This window comes from Engystomops pustulosus, chromosome 1, assembly GCF_040894005.1.
Source record: "Engystomops pustulosus chromosome 1, aEngPut4.maternal, whole genome shotgun sequence".
Classification (NCBI taxonomy): Eukaryota; Metazoa; Chordata; class Amphibia; order Anura; family Leptodactylidae; genus Engystomops; species Engystomops pustulosus.
The window spans coordinates 93,584,610-93,612,525 of record NC_092411.1 but is presented as its reverse complement, the minus strand read 5'-3'; the positions used below and the strand labels follow the sequence as shown (position 1 = coordinate 93,612,525).

General features: G+C 36.0%; 1 protein-coding gene across 1 annotated transcript; it reads left to right on the top strand.

The window, feature by feature from the left end:
* The first annotated feature begins 1,805 nt into the window (after positions 1 to 1,805).
* On the top strand, positions 1,806 to 26,898 carry LHX5 (LIM homeobox 5). The gene is made up of 5 exons (XM_072147982.1): positions 1,806 to 2,303; positions 5,088 to 5,311; positions 11,896 to 12,173; positions 21,257 to 21,422; positions 25,111 to 26,898. Exons 1-5 carry the CDS (start codon positions 2,131 to 2,133, stop codon positions 25,476 to 25,478), a joined length of 1,209 nt encoding a protein of 402 aa, XP_072004083.1. The 5' UTR covers positions 1,806 to 2,130; the 3' UTR covers positions 25,479 to 26,898.
* Positions 26,899 to 27,916: the final 1,018 nt, after the last annotated feature.

Below are 27,916 nucleotides of genomic sequence, written 5' to 3'. Positions count from 1 at the left end.
CTACAGATGTATTTCCCACATTACCAGTCAAAATAAATAATGTGTGACATAAAGCCAATCTAACCAGGGCTGGCCTGTGATAAGATGATTGCATGCAGAGAGGAGCTGCACACACTGCTGGGGAATTAGACGTGACAATTACACCAACACACCACATCTATATATATAATATATATATATATATATGTATATACTTTGTGTGAGTAAAATATACTACCGACAGTTTATATATATATATATTTTTATATATATATATATATATATATATATATATATATATATATATGGATAGATATATAGATATTTACCCACAATAAAAAAATAAAATGCATTAATCCTGGCATTTCCCCATACATGTGTCATTCCTAAATCTACTTATTTTGCATACAATTATTATAAAGAATTTAAAAAAATAAATGAACACAGAGATACTTTTAGCTTGAGCCAATTACCTTCCCCATCCATTGCTCACTTTGATAGTATATCGTTTTAACTGCTTTAAATATATCAGTCAAGAACTTAAAGGGTTATTGGCAGTTCCTAGTAAGGTACAAAGACAGGGGGTCAGGAATTTTTAACTAATCCAGATTTTACAAGTCAAAAGGACAGTAGGAGGGGACTCACTGCAGGGTTCTCTTTCCATCCCAAACACCAGTGTAAATAAACTTACTATTAGGCAAACAATTAATAGACTCTTCTCATGTATAACTCAATTAGAAAGCTGTTTCTCCACCCAGTAACCCTCCCAGGCCCGCCCCATATTTAACTGTATCAAGTTTGTCCAAACAAATTATGATACAATGTGGAAAGTGAGCCTGAAACTTTGTGTGAGCCCACCTATTATAGACTTATTGTAATGATATATTATACAATGTGTAAACAGATGATTATCTCAGACATTGTTGTCTTAGTGAATCTGAAAGTGACCATTAAGTTAAACACCAGGCATATGCTATAATACAGATAGATAGATAGATAGATAGATAGATAGATGTGTTTTGTTGTATGTGCTTGTGCATATGTATTGAATAGGTACATAATATATATATACACAAACACACACATATATATATATATATATATTATACACACACTATATGTATTGAATAGATATACACGTATATATATATATATATATATATATATATATATGCATAATATGTTATGAAATATGTATATATATATGCCTGGTTGTACTGTATATACGTATATATATATATATATATATATATACATATATGCGTATATATATATATATATATATATATATATCTAACTATATCTAGCAAACACACATAAATATTTATATATATATATATATATATATATATATATATATATATATATATATATATGTGTGTGTGTACATGTACATACATGTACATATGTAATAAAATTATATATATATATATATATATATATATATATATATATATATATATATATATATATAAAGATTGGCATTGCTGCTGATAGGTAAAGTTGTCCTGTACATGGAGGGGTTTGGAATAAAACTGGAAATTCTTCTATTCTGCATGACAAAGCAGAGAGGTAAGTCTGAGAGGTGCCTCCCTGCAGTGATAGGTGATCCCTGTATTGTCACAGTGAGATGGCTTTGGGCTACTCTTTCTGGGCCCCCTCCCATTGCTAGGTGCACTGGCTATTTACCATCAGTGTGTTAGTCTTTGTAATGTAAAGCATGTGAGCTCCTCCCCGTGTGTATATGGCCATACACTTGCATATGGTCCGGCAGTAGTGCAGGTCCTCATCCATCCCACCCTGCTCAGTGCCAGGGACCACTCTCCAGCCAGTGTAGTCCTGATATAAATTAACCGGTAACCATGGCTACTTAGCTGTGATTGGCCGCTGGAGGCAAACGTGCCTGTGGACGTCACCAAATCTGAATAAGGATGCGCGAACTGCCAGGCTGGGCACACAGAGCTGGTTATGGGGCATAGAGGTGGAGTTGGAGAAAGTGTCATCTAGGAGATCTCTCTCTCTGCATCCAGGGAAGAAGTTTTGTGCCTGCCACAAATGAGGAGGACATAGAGGGAGCGCTGGGATCTGTCAGATGCGGGCACAGCTGTGGCACTGAGGAGTCGGGTGTATGTGGACGGATCGGGCTGAATCATGATGGTCCATTGCGCTGGCTGTGAGAGGCCCATCCTGGACCGCTTCCTCCTCAATGTCCTGGACCGGGCATGGCATGTCAAATGTGTCCAGTGCTGCGACTGCAAGTGTAACCTGACCGAGAAGTGTTTCTCCAGAGAGGGCAAGCTCTACTGCAAGACTGACTTCTTCAGGTAAGTGCCCAGCACCGGGGGGCTACTACTTGTACATCTTATCTGCTTCTACTATCAAATCAATCATTACAAATAAGACTCGTGCCATTCACATATCCAAATTGGTAGGTTTATCTGTACAATAATACAAGTAAAAATACATAGAACCACAATACATCACTGTATATGGCAGGTTATGTGAATGGAAGGTGTTAATAGAAAAGACTTTTACTTTAATTTCTTCATAAAATGCAAATAGGCACATGCGACTTTACAAGTGAGAGGAAATGTTAAATAGGTCATACAATATCCTCACTTTTACTACTACTATTATAATGCTACTGATTATAATAATTATTATAATAGATATCATTGTTTTACACAGTGTCAAACTAAATGTAATAACAATAAAAACAAATACACACATATTATTTATAAGTAACATTAGCAAACAAACACACTTATATATACACTTATATATATATATTTATATATATATATATATATAAATACACATACATATAACAATCATATATCTATTCAACAATGTGTGAATGTGAACTATGCATATATATATATATATATATATATATATATATATATAATTTTATTCAAGTAATATATAAATTATGACAAAACTGAATATATGTAAATATATAAAAAATATATTATTAAGTATATTTATATTATTAAGTATATTTATACACCAAACATACACACACACACATACATATATATATATATATATATATATATATATATATATATATATATATATACACACACATTTTAATTTTTTTTACTGTGAATAAATAGATTCTGGTGCTAAATTAGCAGTAAACTGCTGGGTTCTCATGGAAATTGAGGGTAAACAATGTATTACTTTCGAATAAGTTTTCCCAATTGAATGCTCTACATATCTATTCTAATGCAGAAATGGTCATAGGGGCCAGGCCTTCAGGACTAGGAGCTCCAGGACAGAAGATCCTCCACTTTTTACATTTGGAATGTTTCTTTCTAATGTTAAATTCCAGTCTATTTACTTCCAAGAGAGGCCATATAATGTCACTCAGCTAAAGAAGCCAGAATGAGGAGTTACTCCTGGATTTCCAGTCCACCTTTGGAAAGTTGTCCTGATTTACCTGATTGACCGATTCTTGTACAAACTATGAGAGGAAAGGGTTAAAAATTCCCCCCCATCATGAAGCAAATGAATACAGTTCCTTAAAGTTCCCACCCAACTAATGTGAAAACTATTTAGGAGCATTTAATGATTTTTGATAAGGTTCAGGTGAGCTAATTATTTTTCTGGATAAGGCAACCATGACTTATGACCTGTATTACAGACACTAAATCAAAGTCAAAGCAAACCTCAGGTGAACACTGCCCGATCACATACATGGACGGACAAGAGTGTTTAGTATACCAAAGGATTAGTATTTGTAATTAACGGCTAGATATATAGATGATAGATAGATAGATAGATAGATAGATAGATAGATAGATAGATAGATAGATAGATAGATAGATAGATAGATAATTTGACTTAATTTCCGATTTAAATTATAACATAAAATATAATTTTATGGGATTATTTTGCTCTAAAATAGGAATTGTCCCAGAATTCAGAATGTAGTCCATTTAACACAAAAATTTGCTCTTATATACTGTTCGATTTAACATAAATTTGTTCTAAATATCTATGAAAAACACTCAGGTACTTACAACTTATTGTAGCATGTAAATTTATGAGTAATTTCCATTTCATAAAAGTACATACGAAACATGGGATTGTCCCGTATAAATCATTTCTTTATTCGTGTTCATATTATTTTGTTATTATGACAGTTTACTCCATTTATGTTATCGGTGGAGGATATTCAAACAAAGTATGCAAGCAAATTTACTATATGTTCATGTGTATATATTACTATATATGTCAACATATGTACTGTAAACACTTACGCATATATATGTATTTGTATAAATGTTTATAAGTCTACATGTGTGTAAATGACTTTATATATATATTCGTGGTCCCTTGTTTGGATACATATACATAGAGACAGATACAAATATAAGTAATATATGTAGTATAGAATATGTGCGAGTAAATTTTATTTTGATGGTTCAAGGTTTATTTTCTTTTAATTGAAGATATGAAACTGACAAAAGAAAGAAAACTAGGTTAAATAGGTTGATGCATTGACCCATACAATATCTTACAATTCTGTTATGTGGAGAAAGAAGGCTCCGGCAATGCATGTAGTCGGTGCGGGGAACACGCAGCAGATCAGTCACACACTGTACACATATCTGGCTTCACAGTCTACTCCTCCTTATCCCTTCGTTATGATATCATATTTATTTTATTTTACTTGTAACATTCATCTATTTTCATTGACGGTAGAAATATGGAAACGTGGAGGATTAAATATTCTAGATTTTTCAAAGTGGGGAATTCTATAAATGAGACTAAAGGAAATGCACTATAAAGGGTTTAGTAATATATTATGTATTTCTACCGTCAATGAAAATAGATGAATGTTATCGTCGAGGTGTCAATTATACTTTGATTACAATATATATATATATATATATATATATATATATATATATATATATCACGCACAGGCATATACTGTACATATATTGACATCTATATATCATTGTGTATTAGGAAGAACTGCTACAGAAAGGATAATAATCGTGTGATTAATATTGCAACCGTTTTCAGTGCGATCTATGGAACGTGGAATCTGTAAGAGCCTGACATAACCGCCTGTTCTTCTCCTTTCCCTGCAGGAGATTCGGTACAAAATGTGCAGGGTGCTCGCTTGGAATCTCTCCCAGCGACCTGGTGAGGAAAGCCAGGAACAAAGTTTTCCACTTGAATTGTTTTACCTGTATGGTGTGTAACAAGCAGCTGTCTACTGGGGAGGAACTCTACATCATAGATGAGAACAAATTTGTCTGCAAGGAGGATTATGTGAGCGCCAGCAGCTTGAAAGAGAGCAGCCTCAATTCAGGTGAGATCACATCAGAGGGGCACAGGTGACACTGTGATGTCATCTAAGATCACTGTGATGTCTTGAATGCCTTCCTCCCTATCATCACCCCTGCAGATGTCATTAGATTGGGTAGATGGATATATAGATAGATAGATCGATCGATCTATGGATCAGAAATAAAATAGCACAATTTCATATTTCCCTGATGTTCTGGCTCCATCTCACTTATAATTAAACTAGCTGACTGCATGCCCCCCCTCCTTCCCCCCTATTCTAACGCTTTTACATGAGCCCTTAATAGAGGTCATGATTTGCTAATCTCAGACAGAGAAGAGAGATACACAAACACCCACCCTCCCCTTTCCTCTGTGCCAGCCTGTGGGTGGATCTGACAGCAGTCGCAGCCTTATAGTCTGAACATTAACACAACTACCAGACACACCTGCTTTTGTTAACCAGCCAAGACCAAAACAGACATCTCCCCTATCTAATGGCCAGCTTTTCACTTTATGTTAGTGCCCCCTCCCCATTCTCTGAGTTCTCTTCACATCTTATACCCAACACAGCCCATACATGAAAGTGGAAGGTATAGCTACAAACATATTAGACCAATAGTTTATTGAGTTAGTAAGTTAAGTTGGTAAGTGTCCTCTATGCAGCTGCAACACATACTATTCTTATGAGAGTGGTGACAAGTATGCCTTCATGCCTATTGAAATGCAGGCTATTTCAGACTATATATGATTCCACCTGTCTAAAGCCTCTGATCATAGTAGAAACTATGTAAACATTAAGTGCACTGTTGCAATTTTTGATAATTTCATATAAAGAAACAGGAAGTATCCCAGTAAATATTGTTGTAAATATTAAGATTGACTAAACAAATAAATATAATAAACTGCTTCCTATATATAACTGTAAAACAACCAGAGAAAGTAGAAATACCCAGACAGAGAACTGAGTGTAAGGAGATGTTTTTCCATGTACAGCAAAAATTTTCATAAATTGTAAAACACAAATCTGCCTTCACTAATTCGATTTAGTTCTTCCAGCATCATCAGTGAGCATATTATGTTAACATTTCTTGTCGGGCCTGGCATATTAATGTGTTGGAGTCCCTTCTTTTCCATTGTACATTGATCAATCAAACAGGCAAACCATACACTGGAGATAACACAATGGAGCTACAAGGTCATGTGTGAATGTTTTGTTTTGTCATTGTTCCCTTTTGTTGCATCCATAGACACCTTTTTTCCTGATTCCTCAATACATTTGTCTCAGTTTATTCTAAAAATATTTATTACATATATTTGTGAAAAGTGGTTTTTAGAATCTACTTTTATCCATATTTTTCAGAAGGGAAATACTGGAGATTTTTTTACAGATAATTTGATTAACACTTCAATTTGTATAAAAGATTGAAAATGTATCACTAATGTCATCTATATGGTGCATTTATTTTAATTCTGTAGACCTAGAAACGGCTCATATTTTGGAACTTGCCCCTTAATTCTTTATTGTTACTGAAAATAGAGTAATTTGTGTAATACAGGCTATGGCTTGCAAGTATCTGTGTTTTTTAGAAACCAAAAAAATTATTATTGTTTATTTGGATGCATCAGTTACCATTAGTTAGTCAATATTGACTTGCTGGATTGTAAAAAGAGCAGAAATGTGGTTGTCCGTCCTGTTTTTATTTTACTCAAGGTTATCAGTAAGAATGCAAGTGACCCAAATAATTGGAATAAAAGTCAATACATTAGTACCATACATAGAAGAAAAGCAATAAGCACAAGAGTACAAGGTACAAGAGTGCCAATCCAAATCTAAGGGAGGGTCATACACAGCAGCTCAATCCCCAGGGTCATATGGCCCACAGCGAAGGGAAAATGAAACAGTAGAAGACAGAACTTATTTGGGGCTGTGACTGTCTACTCTCTATTTGTTCTTATGGATAGTTGGAAGTTGGACCACATGGTTATCAAATGTTTTAAAACTCCCCACTTTGTGTTTGTTAAAATGGATATAGTTTGCAGAGTTTTTCCACAGTTTCCAAAGTTTCTTCTGTCCTGGAGTCAGTGATAGAGGAATTTTAGCATGAAGTCTTACTTTATATGAGAACATTAGCCTTCTCATGATTCCAATAAAAGATGGAAATCATGACTCAAGGATTTGCCCCATTGGGGCCCAACATACTGGGGTCTATTAGGTTTTAACATAATGCTCTATATGTTGTTAGTAAAGATGACATTGCATGAATTACTATTTGTTTGGTCAAATGTGATGGAGGCTACTAATGGAAAAATGTAGTAAATTATTGCAGTATTGTTTTTGAAATAACCTGATGCAATGCTTTCTAATAAGGTCTGAATCAATTATCCAAAAGAACCAATTGCTCTTAAATTAAATCATTGGAGGGAATTCACTTTAGCCCGTTAGTCATGGAGATCTTCATTTTGGTGTTAAATAATCAGTTGATGTGTCTCAAATTTTGGACTTCTTACAGTGGAGTTGTCGCCTCTACTGACTCAGGTTTTTCAAAAAATTGTTTCCTCTGTTATCTAGAAATGGGTGTTACCCTTGCTAAAGGGGATATCCTCTACAGTCAACACTTATTTGACAGTGTTAGACATCTCCCCCTAACTAGTACCTCTCAGTTGTCAATTTACTCATAAACTTCTATCATGATTAGCAAAGCTAATCAGAGTTCTAAGAAAAGTTTCTCTGCAATATTTACATCATGGAGAATACAAGTACCTACTAAATAGAAATTTCAGAGCAGGTGACATATCATCCTTCAAGATGCCATTAGCTACAGAAATGAGATAATGGGGCACAACTTTTTGTGCTGGTGCTACATAGTGTCGTCATGTTTTGGTACTGTGATACATGAGCCTCGTCCCTCTATACATCTAAAAATATGGAAAATAAAATAAATAAGATAAAATAAAGAAGCATGTATATGAATCCCTGTAGGGTAGTTGTATACTGATCTGGAACATCCATTTTTATTGGGAGACACACTTAGTATCTTCCTAATGTCTCTAAACATGCAAGAACATCCTACATTGAAAGGTAACATGGTCAGAATCTGTGATAAATCCAAGTAATGAAAGTATATTTTCACAGTGATGCAGTAAATGTAACATGGATGTTTACAGATTTATGGCAACCTGAGCATCACTTTGACATAATCCTGTAGGTATTATTACATGGGAAACAGCTACTGGAATGATTATTTAATCTCCTTCTAATACCTCATTACAATTAGCCAAATCTCAGAACCTCCAGCTTTTACATTACCTGAAATCTGTGGCGTTCCTTCTCCTCTTGGATTGTAAGCTCTTAAGCGTTTGGCCTTTATCTGCAATTGTGTTTATTCATTATACTTTTTTTCCTTTGCTATGTTGCTTTGACTTATTTTATTTAAATACATATTACATAATACATATACATATTAATTAATGTGGGTGTCAAACTCAAGCTAAAATGCACATGTCTACTTGGGAAGTTCCATCTGTAATAACAGTGGATCCAGATAACTGATGCACAAGTGCAGGCTGATATCATTGTATGCATCGGTTCCCCACAGAAAGAAGCTGTGAACTCTCCTTTAGGCCACTTTCCCACTGTCAGTATTTTGAATTAGTATTTGTAAGGCAGAACCAGTGGTGGCCTCAAAACACTGAGGAGAAACAGAGCTTTCCATTATACCTTTTCTTTATCTAGGTTCCACCACTGGATTTGGTATCAAACACTGATGCAAAATACTGCAAAATACTGATGAAATACTGAATGTGTGAAAGTGGCTTCAATTAGAATGTAGCCTATTATGTTCAAGTATAATTAAGTACAATGGTGCAAAGCATGTTGGTTCACCACAGCCAGAGCTTAATAAATACTTAGGTTATTAGCTTGTAACACATTACCTAAATGGTTAAGAAGAAGAAGACATATAAATGTTTTTTTATTGTTTATTGATCAGATATTTCTGCGATTACACATCTCTGGCTGTATTAACCCAATAAATACCAAGTGATGTATGTGTACAACACTTGGTCCAGGGCAAGTTTGAAGCTCTTTCAATGTTGCAGGAGCAGTTCCAAGAAGGAAGACAGAAGCTGGTTAAACTATTTAACTGTCAATGCCACATAGTGCTTCTAGTGTATCTGGCAATCACATGATCACCAAGTGTATCTGGGTATAGCAGAACTGCTGGGTCTTATTTGTTCCAGATCAGTACTTTGTAGTGGATGTTTTCTCCCATAACTATGTTGTCTATGAATGCCCCTGTCATATAGAACATTTGACTAACATAAATAAGCCTTCTGGAGTCCTTTATGATGATGTAACATATGTCATATGATGATACATGTCATGTACCAAAATGACCAGCACAAAATAGAAAAGAACATTTTAAAAATCAGTATTTCAGTATTAATTTGCTATTTAAATAAAATATATATTAAAAAAATACAAATTGACAAAAATTTTACCCTAAATCAAATGAGGAAAAATACACACATGCATTTATGTACTAATAGGTATTAGTCAAAGTGATGTAAACATTTCTACGAAGCCAAACAAAAAAAGGCAAATAAACAAATTATTGTGCAGAATAAAGAAAAGGTCATTAGCCGCGTTTAGGGCCGAGTAATTTTGGGTTATACATGCATGTATAGAGGAATCTGCTTTACTTTCCTCAGAAGTCTAAAGTTGAGCCATGATCCAGAAGCCTAATATATATATATATATATATATATATATATATATATATATATATATATAACCCAGCACGGTCATAGCCAGACGTAGCTTGGTGCTGCCTCCTCTACATCATCATACTGTATTGCATATCACCAACATTGTACACTGTTTGTATGAACACGTTACGCAGGTTATATCCCCTGTATATCTGCTGCCATCTCTCAGGACTGTGAGGACAAGCGCACACAACCAGGTTTGGCTCAGTCTGCAAAAAAAATCTTTTATACATTCCACTTAGAATAATATTTATGGAGTCAATCTAGACAATGGATGGCCTTCATATCACAAAAATAATATCCGTCTTTATTTTATAGCATCAACATATTCCTCAGCTGAGAAAGTAACAAGACAACATGCCAAATATTCTGAAATCTCTAGACCTTCTACTTCAATAACACCACAGCACAGGACCTTGGCCATCAGAGTTTACACTGTTAAGGGGAGGGGGAAGAGGGGGGCGATATGTATAAATGGCCGATTATGTAATTATTGTTGGTCTAGTCAGACTGCATAATAGAAAACGTGATTATTTTAGAATCTTATATAATTTTGGCATGGCTGAAAAGAAAATGAGAGTGGAAATAGAAAAGAGCTGTGCATTGGGGGATGGGCACTCATATGTTCAAGTCACAATGTTTTATTTAATATTTGTCTTCATATCTGGATGTAACCGAAAAATGTGAGACTTTAAGGGGAAAAAAAACTGTGAATGGAGAACTATATATTTTGACTGTATATTTAGCCATGTACATAACATTGTTCATTGTACATGTAAATACAACCCAAAACGTAGCAGGTACAATGCAGCTGTGTTGTGTTTCTCTGACATGCTTTTGACATGCTTATGAGGATACCATTGATACAGAAGAATGTATTGGCATGGGACTATGCATGAAAATAGGAGAAGCTGCATTGTGAAATCTGCAGTATAACAACATTCAGTGCTTATACCCCTTATGCTAATATGGTCCACATTTAGGGAGCTTTTTAGATGTAAAATAAGACAAAGAATGGATTACTAATGCATTCACTAAAATATAGTCTAGATCCACTACATTATCAAAGTACATGTTGTCCTGAGAATGAGAGGTTTTAATGTATACATTCTTTCCACGTGTATGATTAACCAATCAGATTTTCACTTTGAAATTAAAATTCAAACATAGCTCAATGTCATAGGCTTGTGTCTCTCTACATGTTGATGCTGCCCTCCACTGGTAGCCATTTGTAAATATATTTATACATTTCTAGAAGAATAACAGTTAAGAAAGATGCTCCAGAATTGTTATATTATGGGAAATGTAGTGCCCACTACAATCCCTTAAAGGTGGCTTCATATACTGAATGCTTGTCGTATGCACTTATGAGACCACATTCACATTAACATCTTGCATTTAAATTTGAATTTGTAGATGTTTATGTGCGAAAGGATTAAAAAAAACAGACTTTTTTGTCCATTGATTCCATTGTAAAAACCTTATGAAACCATTATAAGCTTAGGACACATGAGGCAAAATCGTCACAAGTCTCTGTAGCTGCTGTAAAACCACAGTCAGCTAATCTGCAGTGATTTGTAGTGTCGTAGTGGATGGAATTTTTATAAATCCCATCCAAAAGAGTTTTTTTTTTAAATCTCTGTATGTTTACAAAATATATCAGTTGTCCCCATGTAGTTAAACTCTGAATTCTTTATCAATTTCTTATTTCGTTATTGTATTTATGATAATTAATGATATAGAAGGATTTGACATCTGTCTTAATTCAATTCAGATAGATATATAATTCTTGTCTACTTAATAAATAACTTGTATAACACTATGTTCTGTGTTTCTTAGTATCCTCTTGTACAGACAGAAGTTTATCTCCAGATCTTCAAGATCCAATACAAGATGAAAGTAAAGAGACAGATCATTCCACCTCATCTGATAAGGAGACCACCAACAACGAAAATGAGGAGCAAAATTCTGGTACCAAACGAAGAGGACCTAGGACCACCATTAAAGCAAAGCAACTAGAGACACTAAAGGCAGCATTTGCAGCCACTCCAAAACCAACAAGGCACATTCGAGAACAGTTAGCACAAGAAACAGGACTTAATATGCGGGTGATTCAGGTAATTCAATATTAATTTATTGGTTTTACTATTTCTTGTGGTAATATACAATTAGCAATGCCTGCTGATAAAGGGTTAAAAGTCCTCCCCATATCACCTAAAATTAGCTGCCAGTGAGGCACTGTACTTTAATTACACTTGTTTTTCTGATATGCAAATTAGCTTGCCTGACTCATGTCTGCTGGCTTTGACTCTTCTCTCTCCTGGGCTGCCAGTGAATCACACCCCATATTTTGACTGACAGCTCTGCTTTGTATTACATTAATGTTATGTAACCAGAATGACATCATCTCTGGTCCTTTAACCTCCTAACTGTACTGTATGTATCTGAAGACATGAAATCACAGCAGCCTCCATGGAGGATGAAGAGGTGTCGAAATCCATGGAGGCTGCTGTGATTTTATGTAATCAGAAACCTACATTTAGCAAATGTAAAGGGTACAGGACCTTTGATGACATCACCCTGGTCACATGGCATGAACTACTGAATAGTCAGGAGGCGTAAGGCATGGGGAGGAGTAAATGGGGAGGATGGGCTGCCATAGCAAGACACACCCCACTCTGATGGTAGGTAATGTAAGATAAAATTGATTTATGGGGATGTGAAGGAACCCTTCACTAGCTGTATATGTGCAAATGTGGTGACAGGTTCCCTTTAAGTCTCAAGGTCCAAAACTTTAGCCATTTAATTTTTAAATGTTTCTAAGTATATTCCATTTAAAACCTTTACATACAAAATAGCAGACACCAATTTGGACTGTACAACCATAACCCACTTATTAATCACAAAGTGCCAATTATTGAAGAAACTTATTTCTAACCACTCAACTTTCCAGCGTATTGGTGTATTGAGTTATCAGTACTGTTGAAAGAAAGATGAAAGAAAGAGTGGAAATTTGGATGATCATTGTAGCTTTTTTCCAGAACCCTACAAAAGGGGGAATCACTGGGTTTGTAGCAGGAGCTAGGATGCTAATCCAGCCCTGTCCATATATCCAGCAATGGATGTGAGCACTAAGCATCGCATGTCCTGGGACTGCAAGTATTATCTGGCAAACAAGGTTCATCACCACTGCCCTATAGTATCTTGGATGTTGCTGTGAAAGAAAAATGCTTGTAATACTTGTAGCCATGATGTGGATTTCCAGTACTTGTGGTTTATTGAATGATGTCATATCATAAAATTAGTATCAAATATAATTGTAGCTTTGATATTTAAAAAACCTGCTTAAATCAGAAGTACTTTTTATCGGTTTTATTTAAAAAAACATAAAGAAACTCAAAATATATATCTCAGCAGCCCTTAGCTTTTCCCTCCAATTCCTTTCTTTTATTTTGTCTCATAAAATTAAAAAAAGGAAATATATAAAGAAATGTCTATTTGTCAGTACATCAGTTCTTTCATCTCTCATAATCCTAATTGTCCTGTGGCAGGCTATAAGACTACTGGCTGGAGCTGGGGACAACCCACTGTGATTTGGCTGCAGCAGCAGACAAGATTGTTATGCACTGCCCGCTTTCACTTTAGGCCACCAACGGCCAAAGATGGGACAGACCTCTCCTACTCCTTATTGTAAGGTGGAAAGCTGTAAGACTACTGTCTGGAGCAGGAGTGTAGCCACTGTGACCTGTCTGTGCTAAGATACAACATCGCATTGGCCACTTTTTCTACACTGCTTCACCTCTAGGATGCCAAAGATGGGTGCTTGTCACTAAGTACAAACAGATGGAGCTTTCTTTTTACATCCATGTCCTATGAGCAGCAGTACTTCTATAGAAATGAATATAGATTTGTGAGTAAGCGTCAGTTTCTATTTTCTATAGAAGGGTTTTTAAGATGGTGAAATCTTTGTGTCCCACATATGATAGGAAAAGGTTATTTACTTTATATTAATATGTTTAAGATATAGAGGATGGTATTGTAGCGTTTTTATGTGTAATTGTGTGTTTATAGTCTAATCTGGTTGGCCACATTTTGAGTATTAGCAGGTACTGTAGACAGGGCCTATGTATACTATCAGTTTCCCCAGGATAAAAAATAAGTTGAACAGAACCAACCCAAAGAACAACTGCTCTTGAGTTAGATAGCAATAAAAAGATGTATTAAGAACAGTCTGCAGGTAGTTGTTATACAGCAGGAGGAGCTGACTAAATTGATATATTACTTTCCATAAGAAAAATGTATTTTGTTGAAATCCCTACTAATGATGTGAGTTAAAGAGTCCAGTTGGTGGAGTGAATTATTTATTGTAAGGCCTACTTTGTGTGATCATTCATAGAAGGAAGCTCACTGCACTCCTAATCATAGAAATCCTTTCCCCACAATATTACATATCAATCTTTTCATTTCATACTTTTTATAATATGCTGCCTGCATTTAGAGTGTTTCCCTTTATTTAGGATATATTCATTATCTAGAATACATGACCAGGATGTATAGTCAGACTTCTATCCTTATGGGTCCATGTCATGTTCTTAATAGAATACTATGAAAATGACCTTGAAAAGGTTCTTACAATCCATAAACTACAGAGGAGGAGAGGTTAAGTGTCTTCTATCAACTGTACCTATCTTTTTCTTTTGAGCTAAGCCTGTGTTGACCCAAAATGCTCTGCTGATTTGAATTTACATAGAATTGGTCCCTCCTACAGTGATTACTCATTAGTGTCCACTCATGACTTACCTCTGCTTTATATTGGCAACATCACACAGAGGCAAAACAATATGCTGCTAATATTGCCACTGGTGATAAACTGCCTCAAGGAAAAGGTGAACCATGGCCTCTCCCTGCTCCTAGAGATTAGAGAAATGATAATTTCCCACATCTGAAATAATCAGGAAAACTAGGCAAATTTATTTAATTGTTTTCCACGGATTTAGAACTTTGTAAAACAGTAGCTAAATTTACAAAACAAATCTACACGTTTTATTTACTCTGATTAGGTAGATGTCATATACTTTTCCGCTTATCTGGCATGATGACATAAGCCATACTTTATTTGCTGTAATTAGTGGTTAAATATTTAGATTCTAATACCTTAAATTTGCCTTTTTTCATTTTTACATTTCAGTGGTAAACTTCATAAGGCTTTATGGCATATATTAGTCTTTTCCATTATTATCATGTCTTTATTAATGAAACTTTGGCCCAATTAAAAACGTACACTCAATGCTCATCAATACGCTTAAGAAAAGTATGCAAAATAGAAAATTCAAGTACGTGAAAATTTCAATAGTATGGTAAATATTTTTCGCTACAGAAGTCGCATTATATTAAGTTTTATTTTGCTTCCAATAGTATTTTAGATTTGATTTCTGTATATTCTAGTAGAATGTTCCTTGTATCTAAAGAGTGAATATTTTTAGTTTTTATTTTACAGAATGCAGTGACAACAGAATACACAAACAGCTGGAAACTGATGCAAATTTATATAATGCATCCATTCTGAGCACACAAAGTGGTGCCAAGGAATAAAGACTAATATTATATAATTCCGCAATTCATAGAACATTTTAATTTAGCACAGACAAGGACTGGGTGGACAAATCCTAATGTTTTATCTTGTCCTAAAACCAGGAGTAAATATATACAAAATGGCAAATCTTGATCTTTCTTAGTTACAATTTTTATGTAGGTCTTTCTATTTTATGTAGCTTTTTTTTTTATCAAAGCTCAATACTTTTTTTTAAAGATCCCTGCCTATTATTTAGTTTGAAAAAAGATTGGTGTTTTTTAATCCTCATTTCACCGGCAAAAGAGTGAGGTCCTTTCCTTGTCTCTCAGACGGGGGTCCCCATTCATCGCCCTGAAAGAGTTGTAATCCGGATCCTATAAGCCCTTTAGAGGGGCTTGTACAGGATATGATGCTTTTGATAAAGTGGTTTTCATGTTTGATGGTTTTCATGTTCCTTCTCTTACGGCTTATCCCAGTAAGAATTCCTCCAAAGTTCTCAGTAATCCCTCATCTTAGGGGTGGGGCGCCATGACAGAACCAAACTCAAGGGATGAGCTGTAGACCTGTGGTTTTAAAATGCCATCACCGTTTCACTACACTATCACTGGGTGTGTAATTACCTTATCCTTGTCAAGAACACATTATATAAAGTCTTTTCCACAAGTGCTTAGGTAGTCCATACTACAGAATTTTGATATAAACTTTATTTCATAGAGTACTACGACTTTAAGAGTCATATTAATGGATGAGGTTGTGAATACATTATTCAAAATCTCCATGTGTTTTGTGCTAACCTGGAAGTTTGTAGCTTCACATTGATACAAGACTCTTTAGTCTTTAGCTTATGACTGTCTATTTGTGCAGTATACATCCTAGAAAAGTCCTGAGACTTCACAGCAAATTCATCTCTAACAAATACTGAACAATATTTTAAGGTAGACATCTAAACTCGTAACAGTTGTCAGTTTATGTGACATTTTGTGTAAAATATAAAGTTTGCAATGTAACGACATAGAGGTGGCTATATTATTAATCATACCCTAAGCATAGTAAGAGAGGATTTATGCATTCATATCATGTCTCTGTCCCGATGGAGCTTACTATCTAATTTTCATAGCACAGGCAAATAAACACACAGGGGTCAATTTCATAGGAAGCCAATTAACCTGCCGCTGTGGTTTTTAGATTGGGGGAGGTAACCAGAGTGTCTAGAGATGACCCATGCAAATATGGGGTCGTTCATTCAACTTGCATGCAGATGGTGCCTGATACTGAATAAATGAGAAGATCCCATCAATGCAAGGCATCGTTACTACTCATTGTGCATCCATGTTGAAAGATACTACTTACCCAATATCTAGTCATTATTGTACTGTACTTGTATTTTCAGTGCAGGTCACTGTTACTTAGCAACTCTCGGTAAAGATACTCAACTTTGACTGTCTTTTTTGCGCTTAGGTACTAAGTTGTACATTCTTTATTAAATATTATAATCATATACATTATTAATATGGCTACATGTAAAGGAGCCATTGTAAGTTAAATGAATATATACATACATTTTCTTTGATTTAATTAATTTCTGCACAGAAAAGACAAGATACAACGTCTATAATCATTTCTTTTAAGTATTTTTCTTTTGGGGGCTTTATCATCACTTTTAATCCATTTTTCTGCTGCTATTCTTTTTGCTTCTGAAATTCTATAGAACGTATACCTGATTCATTGTGACTTGGTGGTCCTTTTTTTCTCATCTCATAAGTTTAACAGTAATGACCGCTTTATGTATACTTATTTCTGGGTGACCAGTAAGACATTTTCGGTGCATGTCTGCATGAAAAAGGACATCTGAAGACTCATTAAACATTAATTGTATAATTATAATACATAACCTTCACTCATCTTCACTACGAGCCATTTTGATGAAAATTCCCTACCTAATCAGATCAGGTGGGATGTGCCTCAGTACTTTTATTAGATTGGGTTGATATTTGCCCTCACAATTCTTTATCTTTAATGTGTTCACTCCTCTTGATACAACATTTGCTCTGTGTTTTAAGGAACATTCCTGCTACAGGGCCAAACGCAAGAAATATTTTGTCATATTGAATTAAGGGTATTTTTGTCATGACGTTATATACACATAGCATATTTGTTGCAGAAACAAGATGAATGGGAGAGCTGCTTCAGAAGTAGTATGTACTATGGATTGTATTGAATTCGAGTTCTGCTTCTCTTGATATTTTACCTTGTGGTCCTAGCCTAGTGACTCATACTTGTGGCAATTTATCTGATCGGTAATATTGTTCTACTTCTGGAGGAGTAAGTTACAGTCCAGTTAACTTGCCCCAGTAATAAAACTCATCATCTAAAGCTGCTAATACACCTTGAATGGCATTGATTCCGCATCCACGTGCATACTCAGCTTGAGTGGGAATGAGGAAAGGGGAGTAGACCACTGCCACACATGACTAGCCTTAGCTTATCTGACCTGAAGTCCAACATGACTGATGTTTCATTTTCTCTGCATCATCTATCAGGAGAGATGAGACTCTTCTATATACATGGGCTACAGTGAAATTGGTAGTGTTTAGCCAATATTCATCTAACTTGTATGGGAAAATACCGAATGTGATGAAAAATCTTAGTCTCTAAACAATATTTTTTTTCCATTTATTAGCAATTTACTTGGACAGGCAAAGAAATAGAAGTTAATGAGGCTTATTTATTTAACACTTAAGCAACATAAGGAAGGAATGTTTATACAATCATTGTAATATCCATAGAAAACAAGAACAATGATACCTGGATCCCTACTACTTACACAAAAAGCTCAATGGTTATTCTAATTTCAGTCTACTTATAGCCAATATAATGATGGGTGGCAAATCTACCGATTTATGGTGGATATAAGGCATATTTCAAGGTCATCATACTTTTTAGCTATACTTTTTAGCTATATCACCCCATATCATCATGGATCTTCGTCACAGATCCCATATAGATTGAATGAAGATTCCTTGTTAGACACACATCTCAATGTGGGTGATAAAATATTTTCCTTGATTTTCTACTCATTTTTATGTACATGATATTATGCTAAACCTCTTTTACTCCTTACGACTAAGGTTCATAAATTTAGGTTTGTTAGGAGGATATACTGTACATCATCCATTCCCATGTCACTATTGCTATGCTCTGTTAGTCAGTGACCTTGTATGGACCAGTGGAGTGTGATGTCACCTAGTCCTTAATCATATTGACAAGATGACAAAAAGCTGTTGATAAGGGGTTTACAGGGCTGGAACATGTAATTCACTGCAGAGGCTGCTGCATGGTTTTAATATAGCCATAAATAACACCATCATATGATATAAATAATTGTAATAAAGAATTTCATGTACCCAAGTATTCATTGTGTAGCCTTCACATAATTGGAATGGTCAGAGGCCGAATTTTTTAGGTTAATAGTGCATACTTCTAATAATTTATTCTGTGGTGTATTTTAATTGTAAAATACAATTAGTAATTAGTATTAATAACCAAAAGAAAAGGAGATGGCACCGCTAACATGTAGTCAAGGGGGCACACGTCACAGAACCATATAGAAATATCAAAGACAAAAAGAATGATGATACCATTGGCCAAACATACAGAAGTAGATGTACAGTCATTTTACATGTATTATAGTTGTGTATGAATATTAATTGAAGCACCTCTTACCCGTGATAATAAAAAATGCTACCAAGATATTCTAGTTGCTCCCACTGGCAGTAGTGACAGCATCTTTATCAAGTATATTTCTATGCTCAAATTGGAAAAGTTTGAAATTAGTATTTTCATCCAATAAGGCAGTGATGGCGAACCTTTTAGAGACCGAGTGCCCAAACTACAACCAAAATCCACTTATTTTCCCGTGAAGTGCCAACATGGCATTTTAAGCAGTAACTTATTGATACCTGTTATTCCACATCTTTCAATTGTATCGCCCCCCTGAGGCAACAAATACGTTTGAAAGAAGGAGAGCAAATTCAGACTCTCGTTGTAGCTTCTCTCCAGGGTCTTTCTGTAGAGGAAAAATGGTTGGTCCAGCAGGATGACCTTCAAAGACAAAGTTGCCTGGGACTTGGTGGATTTGGTCCTATTTGGTGAACTCTGTCCTGGGGTGATGGTCTGAGTGACCACAGAAATGGCTCTGAGTGCCACCTCTGGCACCCGTGCCATAGGTTCGCCACCACTGCAATAAGGGAACCATAACATTGAACATGTAATCTAAAGTAGAGCTGAGCAGATCAATATATATTTTTGGAATAGATTCAACCTGTCTGTTTTACTTTTCATTTCTGCTCATTCTTAGCTTTGGAGTCCTGTGGGCTGTCCTACCCAGTAAACGGCAGCTATCTCTAGCTATATTTAAGCATAAAAAAAATAAGGGATTTTGGCTCAGTTCACAACAGTATCTGGGGTTTCCATTGCACTTATCATTTTAGGAGAGTGTAACAGAAAATAAGAACAGAAGGTAAATGGAAAGTATCGATTCACCTTCCATTCCCCAATGACTTCCATGCGTAGAAGTTAGCCTTCCATTGTTCCATTATTATGACAGAAAAAAGACACTGGCTGCTGTGCTATTTTTTCTGATATTTTATTACGCAAGGGGGAACAGAACCTACCAAACACAGGTGTGAACTGAGCCTTAACCACTTAACAACAGCGTTGCTGAGCATGTATGAAGAGGGCTCACTGGTTGAGACCCTTTTCCCACCCATAAAAATGTTGTATAGTTGCCAAAATGGTGTAAATAAAAATATCAGCTTCTCCCACAAAAAAGGACACTGTGCACAGCTCAACACAGAGGAATTAAAATAAGTACCTGCAAATGGTGGGAAATCTTAGGTATGAATACATAACAAAAACTATACAAATTTGGTATCTCTCTTTTTCACCAATATTGGAATGTTTTTCCAGCTTCCCAGTGCACCACATGAAATATTTATTGATGCCAATAAATATCTGTCCTGCAGGTATCAAGCCTTTATACTTGTGTGTGATAGTAAAAGTAAAAAGGTTCTTAAAAGATTCTTTTGGAAATCGGAGAGTATACATAAACGTGCTCTGTGTCTACTGCTCTGTAACATGCTACCCACAGATCCTCCTGTGAAATGTGAAAGGTACCTTTAATTATGTTTAGTAATTACTGGACCATATATACACTTATCATGTCAGCAATGTAAGAAGACTGCCCATTTACACAGTAGCCTTCCTCTGAAAGATCATTTTCTTGTCTTCCAAAAATACACCCTGGTATTATACCACTTTTATGTATAGAATGCTGGGAAGGTCAGAAAGGACATTGCTTTATTGCCTAGCAGACCAAATAAGATCTTAGTATGACTCTTGTGCTGCTAGACACTATCTCAGGTGTGGAGATAAGGAAATGACTTGTTTGCAGGATTTTCCGCTGTCTGTAGTTACTGGAGGTAGACATCTTCCCCAATTCTTGTGGAAAGCCACCTATGTGTTTTTTAGTTCCAGATAGAATACATTTTTCTTGTAGGTGATAGAAGTTCCAATACTATGTAGCATATGTCTAATCTTGTAACTTCTGCTTATCTTTCTTCATTATAGGTTTGGTTTCAAAATAGGAGATCCAAGGAGAGGAGAATGAAACAACTCAGTGCTTTAGGTGCAAGAAGGCATGCATTTTTCAGAAGCCCAAGACGAATGCGGCCACTAGGTGGAAGGCTCGATGAGTCGGACATTCTGGGTTCTGGCCCTTACAGCTACTATGGAGGTAACCTACAGCCTGAGTGTGATGTACCTTTAGACAGATGCTCAGCTGACTGGGACACCACCTGTGAGATGGAAGGCAATATTGATCCTTACTGGTGAAAATCAAAGTTGGAATATGAATATGGAGTGATATCAGCCTGGACCATACATTATTTTATAGAGCCACACCTCTGTTACAATTTTCTGTAATTAATTTGTTCTCCGTTGTGTTGTTTTTTTTTATATAAATAAAGTATAATGCATGTTTTTTTAATGGGAATTGAGTATTTGTTCGAGAACCCTATTGGGAATGGGGCTTATACTCCATATATCTGCTACTTAACCTTTTCTTATCTGCTTTTACCAAAATCTCCAATCTACATCCATGACATACATGAGCTTTGCAAAAAGTGATGGTTATGCATTTGTAACTTATCTAGATGCATTCAGATAGAAAATATCAGAGGATATGTTGACTGTAGTGTTCTGTGTGTTGATTGCTCATTACCTTCTGACCTCAGAATCCCATCTGAATTTTTCTTCTGTATTACAATGTGCAATCAACTCAGGTAAAGGGACAAGGAGCACACTCCTGTATTATAAGGAGAAGCCTGGAATAAAAATATAAAAAGCCAAGATAGAAAGTTTTGTCTGGCAGTGTGATTGTTTCATTAAAGGCCCCGTTTCTATCAGAAATCTTTATGACCTATCTTCATTAACAAAGCCTATTACAGAATGGGTTTATCAGGGAGGCAATCTCATATTACATTCAGTGTTTTCAATCTCCATTTTCAACATTGCTCTTCTAGACAACATTGTTAACTCTTTTTATGTGTGACCAAAAGCATTACATAAAAAGTCTAATCTGTTTTTGTGTTTGTGCAGCTACTGGAATCATGCAGAATGTATGCTTCATGCCGAGCTCGGCACAGATTAAAGTTAGCAATGTCTTAAACTTATTTTTTTTTATACATAAAGGTCAATAATGAAAACTTATGTTTGAGTTAAGATGTATGACATTCCTTGTGTTGACCCCTATCAGTGCCTATTTAAGGAATAGTAAAGGATTTTAGTTTTCTTTATCCCTAAAATACCTTTGGCCTACCCAGAAACCTCATTTTCAAAGATTAAATGATTGCAAAGCCTCCAAGTGAAGGATTTTCGCAAGGTTTCTTCCTGAGGTCTCTTTAATCTCCTTTTCCCTCTCAATCCTCTAACCACCATCACCACCTCCTCCTCTTACTGCAGCCATCACCTCTTAAAGGTCTCTTTCCGTCTTCCTCTAAACTTTTCCTTGAGCAGCAAGTAAAGAGTAAAATTGACTTGTCATTGTGGAGGTGAAATGCCCCCTCATGGTTTTCCCCATGATGTACTCCCCACCTTTCTGCTCTCCCCTCTCTCTACCTCCCCCTCTTACTCTCCTCTCACTCTCTCCATCTCTCTCTCTCTCTCTGTAGTGTTGTAGGGGACAATAGCACAGCTGCTTTCTTTGTACCTTATTCAGACAACAGTTGTTCCAATTACCTTCACATTCTTTGAACATATGGAGGGTGATTGGAAGAGAGCAGGGTACCCTGCCTTTCTCTGTTTGTTTTCTCCTTCTTCTAATTCACAATTTACCCATTTCAATTATTATGTGTGTCATATGCCCCTAAATCTCAGACGTAAATAATAATCTCAGAGTAAGAAAATGCAGCGGTGGGTTACATCAGTGTTCTCTCACATTTACCTATCCCCCTATTACTTCAAAAACATATTTTCATCTTTCTCCTTTCTGATCACTTTCTTACAAAATTTCCAGTCTTTATGCTACTCAGATTCTGATCAAACAAAAAGATTCACACAGAACTTATAGATAGATAGATATTTATATATATATAATTTCATTCTGAATAACAACCCCCCCCCCCCCCAAGTCTAATATGCATGCTAAAAGAAATCCAACCGGTCTTCGAAGTTTATGCTATTGATCTCAATATCTGATATCCATATGTCTTTTTCGTTTTCCCTGCTTTCTCTATTACAATTCTCCCTTCCCAGATTCCCCGTTCTTTCTTTGAAGAAATTTTCCATCTTCACTTGTAATACATATTCCGCCTTCAATCCTTTCCACATCTCTGCCTCCCTCTCCTGAATCGGAGATTTTCCCTTCTCCTCTATACATCACCCCCCTTCCCATGTCTTTGTGATCTGTTACAAGTTCGATGTGTCTTGTTTCTTTGAGCTGTATGAATGGGGATGTCTGTTTACCAAGAGCTGTGCATTCTGTGCCCTGAATAGATTTGTATGTCAAGAGATTACAGAATCGGTTCTTTCATTCTGAGCAAAGAGCAAAACAAAAGAATCCAAATACATGGCTTTATTCCTTCTCCTTTAGGTGATTTAGTCGCAAATTCAATTAAAAGGATACTAAATCTGACCAAGGATCATAGATCCTTTCACACAAGATCCCTTTTCCATTTTATGATTATATTTAGCACCCCAAATTATCAAATGAATAGTTTAAGTTGTCTCCCAAATTGTAAAATTGTACCAAAAATTAATTTTGATTTTATAATGTTATGTTTATCTCATATCATTTTAATGAAATCTTAGTACTTGTTTTCATTGTGCAATAAGTAGCCTAAAAAGTAATTATTTCCCCATCTGCTCCCTCCCCGCATCTTTGTATTTTCCCATTCCTTCTGACGCAGCCCAGCACACCCTGAACACTTAATGCCTTGCCACACTTACAAATGGGTTTCATTCTGCTAGCTGTGTGATTTATTTCTACTAAGTGTTTGGCTTATTATTTACCATTAATTAGGGTATGAGAGCACTGACCCGAGACAAGCGAGTATTGTGGGAGGTGTTCATCTCATTGCATCAAAGGATGCCGCTGTTGTAAGAAATGATGCTGAACTTTGTCAACATCACATGTAGACACTTGGCCTTTGTAATGATAGATAGATAGTAAACAAAAAGGCAAAGATACTTGCAGCCATATGCATACTGTAAAGCATTGGCCTTTCACTGTCATATTCCTGCCTGGTAACCTAAATGTAAGAATCTATACAGACACACAAAAGCAAATATTATCAGTGTAAATTTTACTGAATGATGTCAGCCATGCCCCAAGCAAAGTCTCATCTCGCCTCAATTTTTTAGATTTTTATAAAACTGTTTTTTCCACCTAAGTTGAAACTTGTGAGAAGAAAAATGAATTTCTCACCTTTCCTGTCTTGGTCTTAATTAATGCAAAGCAAGTTCTGGTTTCACAGTGGCTTTCATTCTTTTTGTCTTTTCTTCTACTCGTAGTTTTCATATGCTTGTCATCTGCTTTTTAATCCTATGGCGGGTTTTTATCAGCAGCTCTCTCCTGCATTGACAGAATAAATTATATATTCACAAGAAAACACACAAAAGAGCTGCTTTCTGGTGCTATCTCATGTACCACAGCCACCAAGACGAGCTTACGATTCTTCACGCTAGGCACTGTACTAACATGCATAAAAGGCCAAATGTAGACCTGCTGGAAACAAAATAGGTTAAAAAGCGACAAGGGGCTAGGCCTACACATTGTGAACGGGACTATGACGCTATGCTCATAGGTTGTCTCTTTTATTGAAAATGCCATAGATATTTCGTTTTGAGGATTATTAATGTATAACTTATTATCAACGTTCTCTGATTTTGTATTCCCTCACATTTTCCTGTCTTTTTTTTTTCAGATTACCAAGGAGATTATTATGGAAGTGGAAACTATGATTTTTTTCCTCATGGGCCTCCATCCTCCCAGACACAATCCCCTGCAGATTCCAGCTACTTACAGAATTCAGGGCCTGTTTCAACGCCTCTAGGTTCTCTAGAACCGCCACTAGCTGGTCACCACCCCTCAGAAAACCAAAGATATGCGGACATGATCTCTCACCCTGATACACCCAGTCCAGAGCCTAGTATGACAGGCTCACTTCATCCAATATCTGGGGAAGTCTTCAGCAGTGGTCCAAGCCCACCGTTTTCTATGTCTAGCAATAGTGGCTTTAATGGTCCTATACCCCATCAAAACCCGGACATTAATGAGGCCACAGTGTGGTAATAATGGGAAGATTGAGGGATAAACTTACTCTCGTCATTGCCCACTCATCAAGCATTTGTTTTTTATTTCATCCATTCAAAGTGATAGGACAAAGACTTGATCCTGCATAAAGTAGAGTATAAGCTGTCCTGGAGTACCTCCTGCTCTACAACACAATGCCCCATGGTGAGCTCGAAATGAACACTCCTCTGACAAAAGGGACAAAGTATAAAACCAAAATGAAAGAGTACAGACACAACCAAAAGCCAACTCCCTGACAGTAGACCTCCAGCCTGTCTCCTTGTATCTCATCCTGAAATACTGGACCATTATATCAGGATCAGATTCTTCATTGGGACCAAGATGGCACTGAAACCAAAATTCACCTCCATGGCTGTTGAACAGACTGCCTCCTCCCTCTTATTGGAAAGCCAGTGAAACTACTAGTTTACCACGTGGATTGGGACCAATTTTCCTATTAAAACTTTATATTACTAGCATCTTCTGAGTCAATTCCTAAAGATGTGCACAAGACGAAATCATTTAGCATTCAGATTGTCAGCAAAAAGCTTATATTCCAAATAGTTTATTCCCTTTGTGTTTTGCAATCCTTTCTAGAATTTTCTACAGAAGGAAATACTGAATCAGACACCAAACTTTGCTGTCCTTAATGGGTCATCATTTGTAATAACAGCTTCCGTTTTATTTCTTACGCATCAGCTGTGATGCTGGGCAGTACTTGCAGCAATAAGAAATATTAGCAGACCTGTACATGCTAATGTGATGGATTGGATTTAGATATTGCTCCCACTCTTAAGTTTTTGCATTGATTAAATTCTTAGCTGGCATTAACCCAGTGTGCTTAAGAAATGGGTGTCAAATATATAACCCTTACAATCGGATGATAAAATGCAATGAAGAAAGGAAAACCTTTAAAAATAGTTCTAGAGGCTTAAATTGATCTGTTTGATGTATACCAACAATGTGGTGTTAGGATGTCCTCTAGTGGCAGATTTGTAGGATTTGTCTTTCACTGATACTAGGTAAAAAGTCATCTTTATCTATTACTCATGCACCTCCAAGAAATCGTGTAAAAATAATTTTAAATTTTTTTTTTTTTTAATAATCTCCCGACCCCAGGAAAATAAATTATGGGAGACGAGAGGAGGGGGCAATTTGGAAGTCCCTTTTGCTGTACTATAATTTGAGAAGCTTTATGCTTACTTACTTATTTTGTATAAAGAAATGAAAAATAAAGTATGTTTTGTGTTTCCTTATTTATTGTACAATGCTCACCAGCCTTTTCCTTTCTGACATCTGTAGTGGCATACTGTTAAGAAATGTATATCTGTTGCACACAGTGTGTGTCCTTTATCTTTTTTGTCTCCAATTCTAAATACAGAATTTTCGTGGCAAGAAACTTTGCCTTTGCCAAATAATTTCTGCTGTGTTGTTTAAATATTATGTTCCCAAAATACAAAAGACTGTCTTTTATTTTGACCTAAAAGGGGTTAATTCATTTTTTACTGTTATCTCCTACTCAGAGGTTATGGATGACAGGCTGATCAGTGGGGTTCCAACCTCTGGAACCCCACCAATAATAAGAACGCTGATCCCATTGCGGCTACTTGTTAGTGCAGCAGGTCAATAATACTTCCTACCGTGCTATTTTATGTACAGGCGGCCCCTTATTTGAGAACACCCGACTAACAGATGACCCCTTGTTACAAACGGACCTCTGGATTTTGGTAATTTACTCTACTTTAGCCCTAGACTACAATGAACAGCTTTAACAGTTATCAAATGTGTCTGCAATGAATATATATTGTTAATCCTACTTCTTATCACAATCCAACATTTTTAAAATCAAAAAATTTGTCACATAGACCAAAAATTTTTTTGCTGTGGCTACAATTATAAAATATACAGTTCTGACTTACATACAAATTCAGCTTAAGAACAAACCTACAGAACTTTCTTGTACGTAACCTGGGGACTGCCTGTATATGAAAGGGCCAAGTACAGTATTCAGATATATATATATTTTTTTATATATATATAATAAAATATATAAAACTATACCTGGCTCCCTGCCAGCAAAGAGGATAGAGTCTTGGAGTTGCCTCTTATAATTGTGTGTCATCACAGCTCAGCCAGCTCTCGCTCTCCTCCTATCTCCTCCCTGTCTCCTGCTCACTCTTCCCTCTCCCTCATGCAGTCATTAGATTTTTTATGGCACTGGGTCAACTCAAGTCTACATGAGCAAGGAGGGAGGATGGAGAAGGACTAAGGAAGGAGAACTGTGTTTACACAGAATTATAAGAGACAATTCCTTGACTCTATCCTCTTTGCTTGCAGGGAGCCAGGTTCCCTTTATGCTTTGAAAATGAGAGACTGATATAGGGGATACTGTATTTAATCAAAAGTTTGGGGAACCTTACCACAACATCTATTTGTGC